The 17,359-nt window shown below is 40.9% G+C and overlaps 1 protein-coding gene across 1 annotated transcript in view; it reads right to left on the reverse strand.

Annotated features, from left to right (window-relative positions):
- The window catches only part of LOC111663538 (junctional adhesion molecule 3B-like), a 35,933-nt gene extending 21,173 nt beyond the window's left edge, over positions 1 to 14,760 (reverse strand). Inside the window, exon 1 of the mRNA XM_023417761.2 lies at positions 14,623 to 14,760. Coding sequence (XP_023273529.1) covers positions 14,623 to 14,671 — 49 coding nt within the window. The 5' untranslated portion in view covers positions 14,672 to 14,760. The remainder of the gene's footprint in view (positions 1 to 14,622) is intronic.
- Between the last annotated feature and the right edge of the window lie 2,599 nt (positions 14,761 to 17,359).

The raw sequence follows: 17,359 nt of genomic DNA on the forward strand, positions 1-17,359 counted from the left end.
CAGCAGGAAGTTTATGAAGTCTTCATGATAGAGCTTCCCAGAAGTCATCAAGATGCTATCTAAACAGCAGGCACAGGACAAATCCCAGTATCTCTAAAGTCTACTCTTAAAACAGTGGCTTCCCACAGCCTGGCCTATTAATTGGCCTTTGTTTTCACTCTAGAACAAAAACCATCTTGTGTAAGCGGAGGCCTGAATACTGGAAAAGCATGGCGGTTGGATTGACATGATGTGTATCTGATTACTGAAGACTTCAGAAAGTGGCTCCAAATTTCACAACACTTCACACAATTTTTGTTTTTTCAACAGATTAATCATAACTGACTTGTTATGTTGTGAGAGCCGCCCACATGCCATTCCAGTTAACTGTTTTCCACAAACTGTAGGCTGCACAGTGATCAGTAAGAGTCTGCAGCACTGGAAGCTGATGTACAGTATAACTACACAGTGAGTCTTCTAAATCCCTCACAAACTAAAAAGATGCTGTTTAAGAAAATACAATATACAGTAAAGGAGAGTTCATCTGATTGTTGCTTGCACTTAATATCTTCAGTAACAGACTGAAGGGTGTGCCTGCTGACTTTGTGAGAAAAAAAGCAGAAGTCAATCAGTGTGGTCAGGCAAAGAGTCAAAGGTCAATCACGAAGCTGCTGCAAAGATTTACTCTTTGACAAAGATTTCCTTTAAACGAGCCCCTCACAAACTATGGCAACTGGCCTGCATGTTGTATAATGCTGTGGGAAGCAATTCTGGCTGTTTCATTGTTCCTTAGTAAGCACTAATGTGAAGTACACGAGGAGGATTGCAGAATGTGAGGTCGCCAAAAGCGTTTGAGTATGTGGGGATGACTGGTCACAGGTGACCTGAGCTTTGACAGGCAGCCAGGGTGGAGGGGACTGGGGGTCACTTGATGCCCCCATGTTTTCAACACAAGACTTTAAATGGAGAAAGTAAAGGGCATGATCAGAGACACAACTTTCTCTTGTGTGTTTGTTTAGAAGCTCCAATGGAGAGCTCTTTCTGGTTGATGTACAAACTTGGTGGAACACATACATTAGAAAACAAGCAATTACTTTTAGTCTGGAGAATTTAAACCAAGATGAGGTTCAGAAGTTTTTGTTTTGATACGTGCTCATTTCAATCTCTGAAATACAGTAACCTAATTAAAAGGGTGGAGATGCTTGTTTCATAAACCAAACCAGACTTCCAAATTCCATTTTGTCAGAGACTGGAAATAAATCATGACTGTTACTCATTTCATAGAGATAGTTTTTTATGAACATGTTGAGCCTAGCATGTCAAAAAAATAAAGAAAAATAAAGAAAAATAAATATTGAGACATCAAAGTGTGCAGTTTTCAAACAGGAATTTGCCAACAAGCACCCCCCTCAGACAACAAATGTGCATAAAGACATACTCTAGACTCAAATAGTTTGCACAGGCTGGCTGAGCTGTGGAACCAGGAATGTTACTTCAACAACAGCTGAGGAAGGAAACCATCTGAGACTCCTGCTGCTGACCCCCCCCCCCCGCTGAAGCCACACTGCCATCACCTGCTCAGGGAAAAATCCTTGATGGGTTTCCGTGGGAAATACCAGACAAAGGCATCAGACAGCCAAACGACCAGCCGTTTCACGCCACCCATTTTGTTTCCAGGCTGTTACGTGACCTGTGCCATCATGTGTACAGTCACACAGGAAGTAAAGGTGCGCTCCGCCCAGTTACAGTGAAACCTACTAGTCCGGGAAACAATGGCTAAGTTCCAAAGAGCTTTCATGGTAAGAATAGAAGACAGCTGGCGACCTCAGTCACCTGCTGTCTCTGCTTGCGTCAAACATAACTGCTCTGCGTTCTGTGTGCTATGGCATACATGTGCTCCTCTGTTCAATATTAAGTTCATTACCTACAAAACGTTGTCCTTTGTAACAATCGAAAACAAAATTTAATGCCACGAAAATAATGAGAAAGAATCATTTTCAATAGAATGTTTTCCAAACAGCTAAGAATCTAGGAATGTTTATTTTAAGAATATGAAGCACTCTGGTGTTTATACAAAAACTAAAACCTGCAATTATGAGTTCATAATTTCTTACTTTTGACTGCCCAAATGATGCAGACTTCACATGCGACATAAAAATACAATGATTCAGCTGCGTGTAGGAAAAAATAACTTGTTAGCTCAGTACAAGCGGACATTAGTCACAGTGAGCAGAATAGACCCTGCAGGCACTCAGCTGGCGACCAACGTCGTTAGATGTTGATATTTGGTTGAATGTAAGTTGTGACGTCAGGTGATCAAAATTCAATGTCAGGAGAACGACTAATATCAATGTTAATTTGGCATAGAAGACTGACAGTTGACGCTGATAGTTTGTTGGTTTTAAGTTATGTTGTTAAGTAAACAAAATCAAGCATCTTCTCATGCCATCTACATACAATACATTCTGGTCATAAGCAAAAAAACATCATCTGCTAAACGTCACAATTAGCCATTGTTGGCTTTTGACATCCAATTTTCATTTCCAAAATTTAGCGTCTGTTCGACGTTAGTGTCGTTCATTCACATACACTGATGTCACTGGGTATTATATAAATTATAGAATAGCTTCACTTGTCAGTATTTTTCCCAGGAACATCCAGAACTAAAAAAACTAAATAGTGGACAAGAAGTAAGACTCAGAAGTACTCCACTGCTTGTAAGTGTGCTCAGCAGGCCCAGCCCTGACAATCCGTGACTACCACCGATTAGGCTCAATCAGCTTAAATACATCTGTCTCAACACTGAAAGAAAAACGGTATAATGGAGCAGGCACAAGTGGTTATATCGCATTCATAATGATTGTTATACTCAGCTCTGACTGGGACCTTTAAGTTGAATACCAGCACATCACAGCAGAGCTCATCCCTGACTGCAGAACTGAGCTTCTCACTGAGCAACGTTACCACGCTCACAATTGCCCCAAAGGAAGCCGCCCACAGATGTGAACACTGATGATCTTGAGTGTTGATGATCTCAGATAAAACTGTACAGTCGCTCAGTTCTGCATGAGTGACTCTCAGCAAGGGAAGGGCAGGAAGGAGGGGTGGGGGTGGGTGAGCGGGGGATTCATTACACCGAGCTCTGGCTGGACGGAGGCTGTTCAGAGACACTCATCAGCACGAAGATACAGAATCCCTCTGAAAGTGTGGTGGAAAGCTCATAAAACCATAAGATCATTGTTCTAGCTCAGACCAGATTAGGCCAGAATTAATGGTTGTGAGGGAGCTGCAGGTTCAACTTTGGGGTGGGGTGGGGTGGGGTGGGTGTAGAGGTTGGTGGCCTCTTGTATGTTTTTCCTCTCGTTCACCTCTCCCAAAAAGCATACACATATTCTCAGGCCTTGTGTGTGCACCATAAACTTTACCCCTGCTGACTAAAAAGCTTTTGTTCTCGTGTTTTCTGCTGTTGTTTTTTTATTTTCTCTATAAATTATTTGTTGACTCTTTGCTTTTGTATGTTGAATATTTTAGGAACTGCACATCTGCGCTCTGTGTATTCTTGAGTTCAAGAGAATAACTCTGAGATGCGACTTTGTTTTTAGATTTGAGTCACATGAGAAGCAGACAGAAGCTAATAAAGAAACTAGTCAAACACCTGAAGAACAAGCAATCTTAGCAATGTCCATTTTCAAAGTGTTACAGCCATCCTGTTGGTGGTCCATGGCAAGACATCGCTGCCAAGTTCATTCATTCGTTTTCAAGTTTCAACCAAGATTACATACAGCTACAATTTGTCCAGCTGTAGGTGCAACTACCTCATCTGTACTTATATGCATTTTGAAAATGGAGAATCTTTTTTTTTTCCATTACAAGTCTGATTATGTTATAGGAGTGCAATGATAAATTGGTGCAGTAGTTTTTAAACATTTAAAAAAGATCAGGTATGAACTTTGTGGCACATGAGAGTGAGTTCAAAAAGGACTGTTTAATTCATTGATTTTTTATTTTCCTTTTTTGTCCTTCACAAAAGACAAAAATGCAAGAAAAGTGGCCACACAGTGATACAGTGAACTTATATATATATATATAACATGTATATATTTGCTCATGTTCAAGCTACAAGAAATACAGTTGTAAACCCTGTTCATTAAAATGTCTCTAACTGTATTCATGGCTTGAGTTTTTTTCATTTTAACAAGGACAAATTTTTTTCTTGGAAAATCCCTTATAATGCTATGTGGTAATTGTGGTTGTATGTGGCGTCCTCACAATCCTCACAAGGTTACCTTTTATGGTCCGTTAATGACCATTGTATAAATATGTTAATCTGATTTTGGACTGGGAGCAGTCTTGTAAAAGGAAATGGCAGAGTAGATAACATGGTCATTTTAGCAATGACTCTGCTCTCTTTCTCTCTTTTTTTCTGAGGTTTAATTTTGAGAAACTGACAATTTAGTTTAATTAAAACCTTAACGGAAAAAAGTCAGGAAATCCCTGAACATAGATGGGCTGTGGAATACTCACTGGCTCATCCTGTTTTGACTCATTTTACTCCCCTCTTCTTGTTTTCCATCATCCTGTGGAAAACATCATGTCTTGTTCCAGTACCTAAAGTAGGGCGACCGGCTGAGAGAAATGACTACAGACCGGTGGCCCTCACATCACACATCATGATGCGCCTGGAGCGGCTGCTTTTCCACCACAGGTTGAACATGCACTAGACCCCCTACAGTTCACCTACAAAGAACATATTGGAGTGGATGATGCCGTCCTTTACATGCTCCACTGGGCCAATTCTTACTTGGATGAGCCAGGTAGTTACATGAGGATTATGTTCTTTGATTTCTCAAGTGCATTTAACACCATCCAACCCCCCATTCTTAAAGACAAACTGGAAGGGATGGGGGTGGATCACGTCATGGATTGTGGATTACCTGACAAGACGATCACAGTACGTCAGGCTGGGTAACTGTGTCAGGGACAGTGATGAGCAGCACTGGGGCTCCAGAGGGGACTGTTCTGGCTCCATTCCTGTTCACCCTGTATACGGCGGACTTTAAATACAACATCCAGAAATACTCGGATGACACAGCTATTGTGGCGCGTATCCGGAACAGGCAGGAAGAGGAGTACAGGGATCTGATGATGGCCTTCAGTGAATGGAGCGACAACAACTGCCTTCTCCTGAACACCTCCAAGACCAAGGAGATGGTCATGGACTTTTGGAGGTCTAGGCCCAACCTTCAGCCGGTCAAATTTAGAGGGAAGGATATTGAGGTGGTGCACACTTATAAATACCTAGGTGTGCACCTGGAAAGGAAACTGGACTGGTCCCTGAACACTGATTCCATCTACCAGAAGGGGCAGAACCAGCTCTTTTTCCTCAGGAAGCTCAGGTCCTTTGACGTCCGCAGTGAAATGCTGCACGTTTCATCAGTCAGTGGTGGCCAGTGTATTCTTTTATGCTGCAGTCTGCTGGGGCGGCAGCATGTCAAACATGAACACAAGGAGACTGCACAAGCTGGTCAAAAAGGCTGGGTCTGTGCTTGCCAGGAGTCTGGACTCACTCAAGACTGTTGTGGAGAGACGCGTGCAATGTAAGTTGGAAGCCATCTTAGACAATACCAACCACCCTCTCCACAACATTCTGGCAGGACAGAGAAGCAGCTACAGGTGCAGCAAACGTCTCATCTCACAGAACAGGGGTTCAGGAGATCCTTTGTTCGCACTGCCATCAGGCTATACAACACCTCAACCAAAGGAAGTGGACTAATCTAATTATTATTGTGTATTTATATCAACTGTTTTTATTATTACTGTTATAATTATTATTATTATCAACAATGAACTAATGGACACATGAATTTCCCTTAGGGGATAAGTAAAGTATCTATCTATCTATCTATCTATCTATCTATCTATCTATCTATCTATCTATCTATCTATCTATCTATTTAGTTCAGGTCAGTCCAGAGGACAGTATTTGTATATATATATCTAAAATACTGTATGGTGGACAGGCTTGTTAATGTCAACCATTCAACTAAGCCTCCGTTAAGGGTCTGTAGCTAAAATTATAGGACAGTCTCAACTTAATTCTTAAGTCTGTGATCAGCTTTGAGGCTGCTGCCTGGCCATTTTGAGTGACCTGTTAAAATTATGGCAAATGCCTGACAAACCACTGAGTCACGGTGAAATCCGCCCAAATTGCTTCCTCCTCTTTCCCCTCTGTTGCTTTCTATGACACATAAACCAAGCAGACCCACATGTACAGCACCCAATTGGAGCTCAGACAGGGGCCAGCCACCATGTTACAAACTCGTCGCCTATGCGTGGCATCCTGACAAATATCTGAGGCACTCACTTACCCAAAGTATGCCCTCACACACATGTGGCAACAGTGCTGTGTATGTTGAGCTTCTGCTCTGGCCTGATTCACAGCAAAGCCTAAAAAGCATGGACAATCCGGGTACTCCTGATCTTTTCTGACAGAATCAGGAAATTCCATTAATGCTCCTGGATATCAACCATTTCAACTCTCTTTAAGTATTTATTCCTGCTCCATCAAACAACACTTCGAATGAGGGTAGTACCTCACACAGCTGGTGAGGAAGAGGAAGAGCTCTCGGTTAGGTCTTCGTGATCATCTTTTGTGGATTTTTTCCTATTTTTAGGCCTAAAAGCCACTGGTGTAAGAGATCAATACCATTCAGATCAATACCATTTGGATGACTTTCTACCAAAAGTGTTATCAATTCCAATTCAATCTCAACATATTTACCACTAAGTAGCCCAGGAGGGATAGCCCTCACACCATATGGCCAGATAGTCTGGTTACAATCTGCCAACTCTATCTGCCCAGTCAGCTGAATGCACACTGTACGTCTGATGCTACTGGTGGGTTTTCTACAGCAGTAGAGCTCATAGATACAACAAACAAATGTTACTTGTATGTCTGTCTGCTCCTGTTTACTAGTTTTAATTATCTTTTGGGTGAAGTAGATGAGAAGAACAATACCACTTTACTGTCTGTAGGTAAATATGAGGCAGCTTAGCTTAGCATAAAGACAGGAAGTCACTGTACAAGGTATCAAAACACCTCTGAAGCTCACTAATTAACACATTTCTTAAATATGTACAATATGCCATATTACTGGAGGTTGTGTGCCAAACTATTTCTTGGCTTTGAGCGGTTGCCAGGCATCCAGCAGAGACTCCAGGAAGTTAATGCTCCCATTCAAAAATAGTACAAGAAACATCCCCTTTAAAAGTAATAAGGAAATGGTTGTTTTAACACTTTGGTTTTTGTGAAGATTAAAGAAATTAGCTATAACACGCTATTAGTGATCTTGAATTAGAGGTGCTATTTTGGTGGATTTTGTTACCTAGCTTGTTTCCAGTCTTTTGCTAAGCTAAGCTAACACACACGTGAGAGTTATAATGTTTTGCCAGAAAGTGAAGAAGCATATTTCATCAAATGTCAAACTATTGCTTTAATTTGAAAACAATATATATTTTGGGTCAATAGGGAAAGCTTCCTGTGCTGTTAAGTGTAGTCGGACTTCCATTAGGGTCAAACTCCAGAGCCAGCTAAGACAGTTGCAGCAAATGTCCCCAAACTAATTTGAACCAGAATCTAATTTGTGATTTATTTTCACAGTCAGCCTCCCATATTATTTTAAGATGAATTTGAGATGGCGTGAAGAATGACTGCAGATAATTTGATGTGAAGCTTTCACCTTAATGCACCTCAATAGTGAATGTGACACTCAACTGATAAAGCAGCAAAGCCAATGTGACCAACAAGAAACATTTTACAGAGAAATCCGCTGCATCACCACTGTTATACACACACACACACACACACACACACACACACACACACACACAAAGTTAATCATCACTAATAACTCATTTGGATGAGCACCAAGATTTCTGTGTCATGTCTTACCCCAAGCTCTCTGAAATCCCCTCTGCAGAGAACCAGATACTGTCCTGCCAAGTATGGAGCTACTGAGTCCCTCTTTTAAGAAATGAAGACTACGATCATGCTTTGACATGGATTTCTAACCTCTAAGAAAATGATTTGTTGTTTTTTTTTCAATTAGAAGGCTGTTATAGATATATGTTAGAACTTGGCAGTCATCCCTAAGCTACATTCAGTTCTTGTTGAGTCTGAAAAATGCCCGGCTTACCAGCATGTAATAAATAATTTCCCAATTTTATTCATTTTTAAGTTTTCAAGGTCCAGGTCTCGCTGCCTGATCGAGCCCCATCCATCATTTCTGTGCTGTGCTGTGTTTTGAACCCATTTTACACTGCATCCCAGAGGATGGCACTAACTCACATGAAGTCCTCCATCTGACATTTAGTCCTCATCCTCAGAAACGGCTGGATGTACCACAAACAGCATGAACTGCCAAACGGCTTTGTTTTAGTTAAGGACATCACAGCATTGCCTGAAAATTTTCAACAAACTAAATGTTACATGCTGCATCCACACATCCGTACTACCTCCACACATTAGCATGATGGAGGCCTGGCATGAGCATGGAGGGGGCAGATGGAGGTGTGGAAACCTCCCTCATAATTACACGCCTCCAGATGTAAGAAAATGAAATTATCTTCAAACACAACTGCTTCTGATTAACAGAGGCCATTCTCGTGGTCATAACTATAGCTTATTTGCAGTATTCTTGTCTATCACACACAGCTCAGATGAGATCTTCAAACACCATATTTTCATAAACCCCTATCATCGTGTTCCAGGAGGATGATACAGACCAGGGAACTGCCAAAAAATCTGCACTCACACTGGCCAAAAGTAATTTTTTTTCAGCTACTTAAACCTGTTCTGAGAGGCAGGACATAATGTTCGACTTCTCTAGGTAGTGAGAACGGGCGTATTGTCTCCAAGGCAACACACATACAAACACAATTGTGTTTATGATCACGCCGGAGCGCCCCCTAATATCTTCTTATTATCGTGACTGTGTGTCATCAGATGAGTTGAATTCCACTTCACTGGCTCTTCAATATAATCCAGAAAATGAGATTTACTAAAGACAGAGATTTAAAAAAAAAAAACTCCACATCTCATTTCTGATGAACAGATCAGAAAGATTGTGCAGTCATATTTTCACTTGCCTAGAATCATCTTTAATGTTGTTGGTTTTTTTTTTATCCTTTGACAACTTCTAGTCTCCCTGCTTTATTTCTTTTCATTACTGAAACTCTGTCAACTCCACAGAAACTTAAAAGCCCGCCTGCTTTCAAAATGAGGAATGGAAGCTTTTATCCAGACACTGGCTACAGTTAGAGTTGATTTTAATATTTTAGTTTGATATTAGGGCTTACCTGGGTCTGGTTCCTGCCATTATTAGTCCTCGAAATCCCTATGTGACCTGACATCATCAGGCTGAGCTGTAATGTTATTTTATTTCTATTGCTGTTGTTACTAAATTAAAAAGAAGTTTCCTCGAACCGAAAAGAGAAAACCTGAGATACTGTTGAGCTACTCTATATAAGTTTGGTCCACAATCATTATCACGGTAGGTTTTTAATGGTGGGGCCGATGGTTTAGACTGAACTGTGATCAAACACCTGAGGTTGTCAGATGCCTCTGCCTTGTGGCTATTTTTAGACGATAATTGCCCCTTTGTTACAGCCTGGTAAACAAAAGATGAATCCAGAGCGATTATCTGGTTATGACTCTCAGTGGGAGAACAGCCTCCAGCTTTTTCCTCTCTGACCGACAGCGGCTCAGCCACATGTAGTTCATTGCCCCTGCCATGTCATTAATGAAACCCCTAATTATTTCGCTAAGCTGACAGCATCCCGATGTTTGATCGATGGCGGTCTCTTTTGACCTATTGATGTACTCCATCAGTATCCAGTGAACACATGAGCAAAAAAAAAAACGCTGTGGCGCTTCCTCCCTCAAGGGACCATGTGACCACAGATAAAGATCATCAAACGGGAAGCCACTCTTGCGCCGCCCTAAGCTCAGGCAGCCACCACAGAGGTATCTTGGAGATTATCCTGTTGATCTAGAGTAGTCTAAACACTGAATAATAATGTCTTGTCAAAACAAACAACCACTTTGGCCTACTATTGGTGAGGAGCCGTTATTTCCAAAAGCTCATTACACTAAACAGGATGACAATTAACTCCTTTTTCTCGTGAATCACTCTCTTGCCCGAACCTCTGATTACAAGTCTGATAAAGTTTATTGACACAGCCTTACAGGAAGCATTCCTTTTCTGGACATTATAATATTTTCATATGGATTTTCTGGCCAGTGTGTACTGCCTGCATGCTGGTTCTAGTTTATGACTCTTGCACTTGGTAGTCTTATTGACATTTGAAGCATGCACATGCCGTTGCCATTTCTGGAACGTGAGCATGTTAGTGTTTGCCTTTCAACCTCAGCATCTGCCGTGAGTTCCTGTGAGTGAAAAATGATAAAAGCGGGTGCTGAATCCTTCTCTGTGTCAAGTTAAAATGGATTTCTGTCTCAGGAGATGTATCGTCACACCCAGCTTGCTTTCTGAACGCCTTCAACTAGCAACACTGCTGAGCTTTCTTCACAACTCCCCCTTTCGCCTCTGACTTCAGCCAACTCATCAACAGGGGTCCCTTTTATCTCTCAGGAAAACAGGTGGTTATGATTGTTAGTCAGTGCATATGATGAGAAGGATTCTCCCTCCATGTGTTTTCTATTTGGAATGCTGCATTTGCTAACGTGCACACTCAGGTTTGGGAGGGACGCGGCAGATATTTCTGGTTACGCCTGCAACGCTGCTCAAAACACCACCACCCACTCCTGCTCAGCTGTTTCGGATCATTCCACAGTGAGGGCCATGTGCCACTTTGACTTATCCCATGGAGAGACTGTTGTTGCACAGACATCCACGTGGATGACTGCAGTGATTTAGAAATGATTACAAAATTGTGATTTTGTGAAATTACACAACTCCCAGATAGGCAATAAGCACGAGCCAGCCCAGGGTAACTGCAGGATTCCTTCCTGCTGTCACATCTGTGGTGAGACCAAAATGACAGCTATGATAAATGTGTTATGCCACTGACACCTCTCACTCAGGGGTGTCTGCAGAGACTAAGTCCTGACTTGTAACAAACAAACACTGAGCAGCTAGAGACTCCTTTTTTGTTTGTCTGTCCCTGTTTTACTCTGCCATTTACTGTCTCCACAGCAAAATGTCAGACTGCATATGACTTGCCCACGGGGGTTGTACATGCCATTCAAAGAGTGCTTCAAACATTTGCTCACAAGCTTTGGGTGGGTAGGGAAACATCTGACAACATGCACCTCCGAGGGGAGCCACTATCAGCAGTCATCTCGGGGCACACCGACTCCTGCCATTCCACCATGGCTGTGCCACACACGCCAAACAAAGAGAAAAGTGCCAGCGCTCGACTTGTATTTAAACAAATGTTTGAAGAATGGGCTGGGTAACATCACCCAATGATCACTGCAGTTATGTGAGTTAGCGGATATTCAAACTCTGTGTGATGAAATGACTTACCAGCAGAGAACACAGGGGAGGCTCAACAACAAGCCAGTGGACAGATTTCTCACTTATCTTATCCATTCAGATAAAGCAAGGGCTGCAATTGGATTAGGCTGACAGCCATGAGTGAAAACAAAGACACTGTCAAGTCACAGAAATGTCAGTTGTCGAGGAGGAGAAATCAGTTTTAACACCTGAGCAAGTGTGAAAGTTGATTAAATGAGTCTCCTTTTGAGGCAGTAATTTTGATAGATCAGGTTTTTACGATTACATGTCTCTATGGTCAAATTTGCTCTTGTTGAACCACACAATTTAAAAAATGCAGCAATAAAGTCTGAAATGTGCAGATGTCCGCAGGTGTTTCTCATAAGAGTCAAAGTGGTGATCTCAAAGTTTATATTTGCTCAGTACTAATCCACTTTGAGCATCTTCCAAGCTCCCACATATCTTCGCCGTGCTTTTGGCAGGAGGGTTCTGGCAGATGTCCTCTTAAAATCCGTACCACTTTCTCTGGAATATTTTATGTGAAATGGCTCAGGTGAAGCCAACAATGGAAAATGTCAATGCATTCCATTAGATCAGATTGGAAGGGCTGCTGTAAGCATGTGTACCTAAAATAACAATGGCCCTCGTCTTTCGCTGCACTGACAGATGACTGGGCTTATATTTGCAGCTAAGTTCAGTTGTGCTGGGTTTAGCCTTCACTTGGAATGGCTGGAGCCGCGTGGCCATTAAGATGATAGCTACCCAAAGAATGCCATGAATTGGAAATAACAAGCACCTCTCACAGACACAGAAATAACAGAGTGTGACCTACAGAACAAAAAGCAAAGCCGAATGATACACTCATTCCTCATTGAATTTCTTACTCGCTTTATGAAACATCAAAACTTGAAAGAGAATTGGAGCAGAGCTATTCCAAAATACAAGAAATATTCAAATTACAGTCAGTACCTATTAGTAATCAGTGCCTATCAGCACAAATTAGTAATTCATAACACGGCTTGTGGCGAGCTTCAGTCAGGACAGATTTGTCCTGTTTCTAAAGACAGCGGCAGTGCTGGCTGGGAGCCAGTCGGCCACATGGCTAAGCCCTGTCCAGGCAAGACAAAAGAAATTCTTAAATCTTCGCCAGTTCACTGCCCCCCCCTGAAAATGTCAATTGTGCTGCTACCATTCCCTGTCACAAATTTACTCAGGGGAACATCATTAAGAGTACTGACTTTGAAATGTATCACTTGGGAAAAAAAAAAAATCTGCACACAGCCTTGAGGTATGTCAAGAGACGGTGTTGAGAGCAAAGCAACAGATTTCAAACAAGCTCCACTGCTATTCCTAATTAAAGCAAAGAGAAAAAAACCCCAATTCACACACCTGAGAGATCACAGGAGGTTCTTATGTGTGTACCTCCCTTTGATCTGTACGTCTATGCTCTCACACCTTTCTTAATATACATCCAAGGGGAAACGAGAGAAAAACACGCACCACATTTCATGCCAAGCTGTTGTGATGACATTATAACCAAAGCTCACTTAGTCATGCATGGACAGAAAAAACTACTTAAAAAAACTAAAAATGTTTCTCAAAGACATTTATTACACTTAAAACAAATCAAACTATCTTTAATTTCTAAACCAATTTTTAAAAATGATTTAATGAATTAAAGCAGACCATTGCAACTTACACAAGGGCCAGGCAAAAGATACCGTCTGTATTAGAAATGGATTGAAGGCTAAATCCCTGCTATTGCTTCATTTTATGAAAAACCTCACTTTCTTTTTAAGCCTCAAACAAATCTATCAAAATTAACAGAATGTAAATTATAGCTTCAAATGGTCCTGAATTTTTAAATAAACGTGGTAATATTTTGGGAGCAGCTGAGAGCCAAAGTTGTGTGAAAAAAAATCGAGATTTATCAAAAAAACAAAAACAAAAATAAAAAACACTGCAAGGAATAGCAACCAGTGGCTTTTTGCTAGTCTACAACTGGTACCACGTACATGTAATTACCATCTAAAAACCCCTGGAGAATATATTCAATATATATTTAATTCTTAATCACATATAACAGTAATGATTTAACTTTGCTCTTCCACCAAATTCAGTCTAAACATGAAAATGACTTGACATAAATGGTATGCTAAGGGATTTCCGGGTCGTGGATGAATATCTAAGTTGACTGCTCGGCTCTTACAGGTGTGCGTTCATCTTTTCCAACCATAGCACTGAAAAACTGAGGATATCGGGTCTTTCGGGAGGCTAGTGAAACAAATTGATTTTCCGACGACTGTTTCTGTTTACCAGCTCAGCTATGGAGCGGTTTGAAAGGGTCCAGCAACAACGGGAGGAGGAGGAGGAGGAGGGGGCAGAGGACACTCGCTGGCCTGGCTGGCTCCTCCCGCGGGCAGCCAGCTTTATTCCGCCGCAGAAAAAAAACCGTTATCTCGCATCACTACTTCCAACATCTCTGCCACGACCGCGGCTCCAAGCCCACGTTAAATAGTTAACGGTACGGGCTTCAAAACTGCCTTAATTCATATTTAATTCACACACACGAAGTCTCTCCCTCTCTCAACTTGCGAGGGTGAAACTTTTTTTCCAAAGTGAGGTCAGAAAAAACGCGGTGGCTTACCCACCAGACTCTGAAATTTGCCGCTGACTGAACTGATGCAAGAGCCGAAAATGAGTCTTGCTTTGCTAATATGCGACAGTTTATTTTACATATAGCAGCAATATTCCGGTAAATCAGCGAGGGAGCGATGAATTTGGTTAACAATAGCTGCTTAAAACCATCGCTTGACCGCACATTTGCCAGTCATGTTGACAGTAAGTTGTATTAAAAATGGCGACTGTATTATTTACTTTGTAAAGAGAATTATTAACCGTATTTATTTTACGTCGGGAGGACTGTGCTTGCTGTCAGTCTGTCTTGAGTTTAACGTTAGTTGCGTCCACATAGGGCTACTTCCGAGGCACTATGTAAATGTTTTACCCAACGTTAGATAAATTTCGACCAAACAGATGCAGAAGTAAATGATGTTTGATGACCACGGTCCTCGAGGAGAAAGCGGGTAAAAAAGCAACCAGTTAGAATGATTTTTGTACTTACAGTGAGTTGAGAGGAGAGTCAGGAGGCAAGCCAGACGTGCTTTCGCCATCTTGGAGTCGATGCAATGCTCGGTTTGACTGGCCGTACATGCGCAAAGTAGCCTAAAGAGCTTTGGTGTCGACGGAGAGAGGGAGAGAGACGTAGGCAGAGACTGGGAGAGAGAGAGGGAGAGGGAGGGGGTGTCTATTATATTGGGTTTCCATAGCTACCGAAAGCATCACTCACACAGACAAGAATTTATAGTTGACACGATGTGGGAGGCTTTTTACTACTGTGGCCTTATACTATAGGTGGGCAGCAGCTGGGAGCTGAGATAGGAAACCACCAGCCTCCAGTCTTGTGTGTGCTGTGGGATGTGAGGTCAGCAACAAAGTAGAGCCTATTCAACAGACCAAATTTCCAGTTTCCCTTAGTAATATGGAGGGAACGGAAACTGTCAAGAGGCAATATCACAGTCATTCAGCTGTATTGTAGTGCAAACCATATATGATGATAGCTTTTAAGGAAATAGTTTAGCCATAAATCGACTCATGACACATTGTAAGCTCCTAAATAATAATTGCAGCATAGGTTTGCACAGCAAAATAAAAAAAGCCGTAGCCCTTACTGCTCTTGTCATGCATGTTAGGCCATTTGAACTTCCATAGAATGTGTAATATGGTATAAATTGAGCTTGGCACCTTGTCAGTACTGAGACCAATAGCATATGGCACGCTTTCAATAAAATATTCACTTACTATTTTTCACTGGCTGTAAATCATAGCCATGTTGAGGACTGTAGGCCAGCTCATATGTCGGAACCCAGTGACAGGCGCTCCAACCATGTCAGCCCAGAGCTCTCTTACCTTATTCACATGATAGAACAACTGTAATTTTGTAGAGTCCTTTCCTTGTCACGGCAGATATGGTTTGCTCTGCAGGCCTCCAGTTCCAGTGACATGTATTGCTTACATCACGCAGTTTTCTCCCTCTAGAGCCCTGTTATAACTCTGTGATGACAGCAACGCAGCCTAGAATATAAATGTTACTCAAACCATGCCTGTGACATGCTGGTCAACCAGTATCAAACAGTTCCATAGCGGACTAAACATGGTTATATACCTGCATCTGTGTAATGCAGAAAAACCTAATACCGTGACTGTTTGACACAATCACACAGTGTGTATCAATACTGCATCATTAAAGCGTTTATAAAGGTCTAATCCGACTTGATTGCAGCACTCACTGCATACTTGATTAATACAGTAATTATGTCTAAATATAGAAGTATGTCTAATTATGCTAGCATGAGTATGAATTGTGTTATATAACACTTGTAAATGTAATTCAAGAGATTCTAATGTGAATCAGGTGTAGTTATTTTAAGTACGGTGTTGCCTTGAGACTCTGCTCTCCAGGTTTGTATTAGAAGTCAGTGTGTGGCAGTCTGTTGTGTTAAAATCATGAAAGTGTATCTTTGATCCTGGAAAAAAGGGGGATAATTTAAAGGTAACCATAGGTACAGTATTAAAACCCCAAAAAATTTAAAACCAGGTTTTTCAAAATAACGGAAATCAGGCAATTTTCCACAAGCAAATTAAATTTACTGAAGGAAACATGAGATGATATGTCAAGAAACCCTCACAACACTATGATTACAAATAATTAATTAGAATTTACATCTGAATACATATGAATCCAGTGATTCTTCAAGATGTACATTTTTTAAAAACATCTCACAACTGCAGTTACATAAAACTAAACAACATATCTTATCTTCATGCATTTAACAATAGACACACAATATGTATAAGCAGATGTTATATGTTTGTAACCCTGATAAAAGCTAAGCAAGAATACCAAAGCAGATAAAGAATGATCACTCACTTCTTGAAGTATACCCTTGGATGAAATGGGTTTAAAAAGTTTGTCTCATGGAGCAACACTATCAATCACAAATTACTCTGCCATTTTAGAAGTTGGCAGGATAAAGCAGGGTTTAACCTTATGCTATTCCAGTTCCACAGTGTGCAGTTTTTTTTTAAACTTTTTTTTATTTATTTATTTTTTGAAAGCTTAATCCTGTTACTTGTAACAGCATTAAAAAAACAAAAACGAGCTCTAATACATAAAATTTTAACAATCTAAACATATAGCAACATAGTCCTGCACATCCTTGCTTTTAATAATTTTAATTTGCAATTCTGATAGTTGCACTAGTTTTGATAATCCACTTGTATAGAAATGTAATTTTATATTAGGTTAGTATGATGAATTTATGAGTATAAATACATCCTCTATATAAGGTGTCAGACCGTAAAGCATGATAATCCTTCTGTATCATAGCACACATTTTAATTTGTCATGGCAGGAGAAGCATAAATGTAACTAATGACACTGGCCTTGTAGAGCTAGCAGGCACAGATTAATGTTATGAACTGCACCTGCCATTTTATAAACTATTATCAAATACAAAAAATAAATAAAGAAGATGATTTTAGATTCTTACTTCAGCAACATGAAGCTAAGTGCGTGTGGTGCCTGTCATGATTCTTATTTCTTGGTCAAGTTAACAAGAATTGGTGTTTGCTTCTCTCTTCCTCTCTGTGCTCACATATACAGTATCTTAATGCAGCAAAATTACCAATAAAGCTGTTCTCATTTACATGTATTTCTGTTTCTGTTGTCAGACAATGGAACAAGTATGAAATAGTGACTGAAATATGGCCGATTAACACTACATGTTACCCAAAGGTCA

Source organism: Seriola lalandi, unplaced genomic scaffold, assembly GCF_002814215.2.
Source record: "Seriola lalandi dorsalis isolate HSWRI2012SDOR001 ecotype SW California unplaced genomic scaffold, Sedor1 jcf7180002054577, whole genome shotgun sequence".
In the NCBI taxonomy this organism is placed as follows: Eukaryota; Metazoa; Chordata; class Actinopteri; order Carangiformes; family Carangidae; genus Seriola; species Seriola lalandi.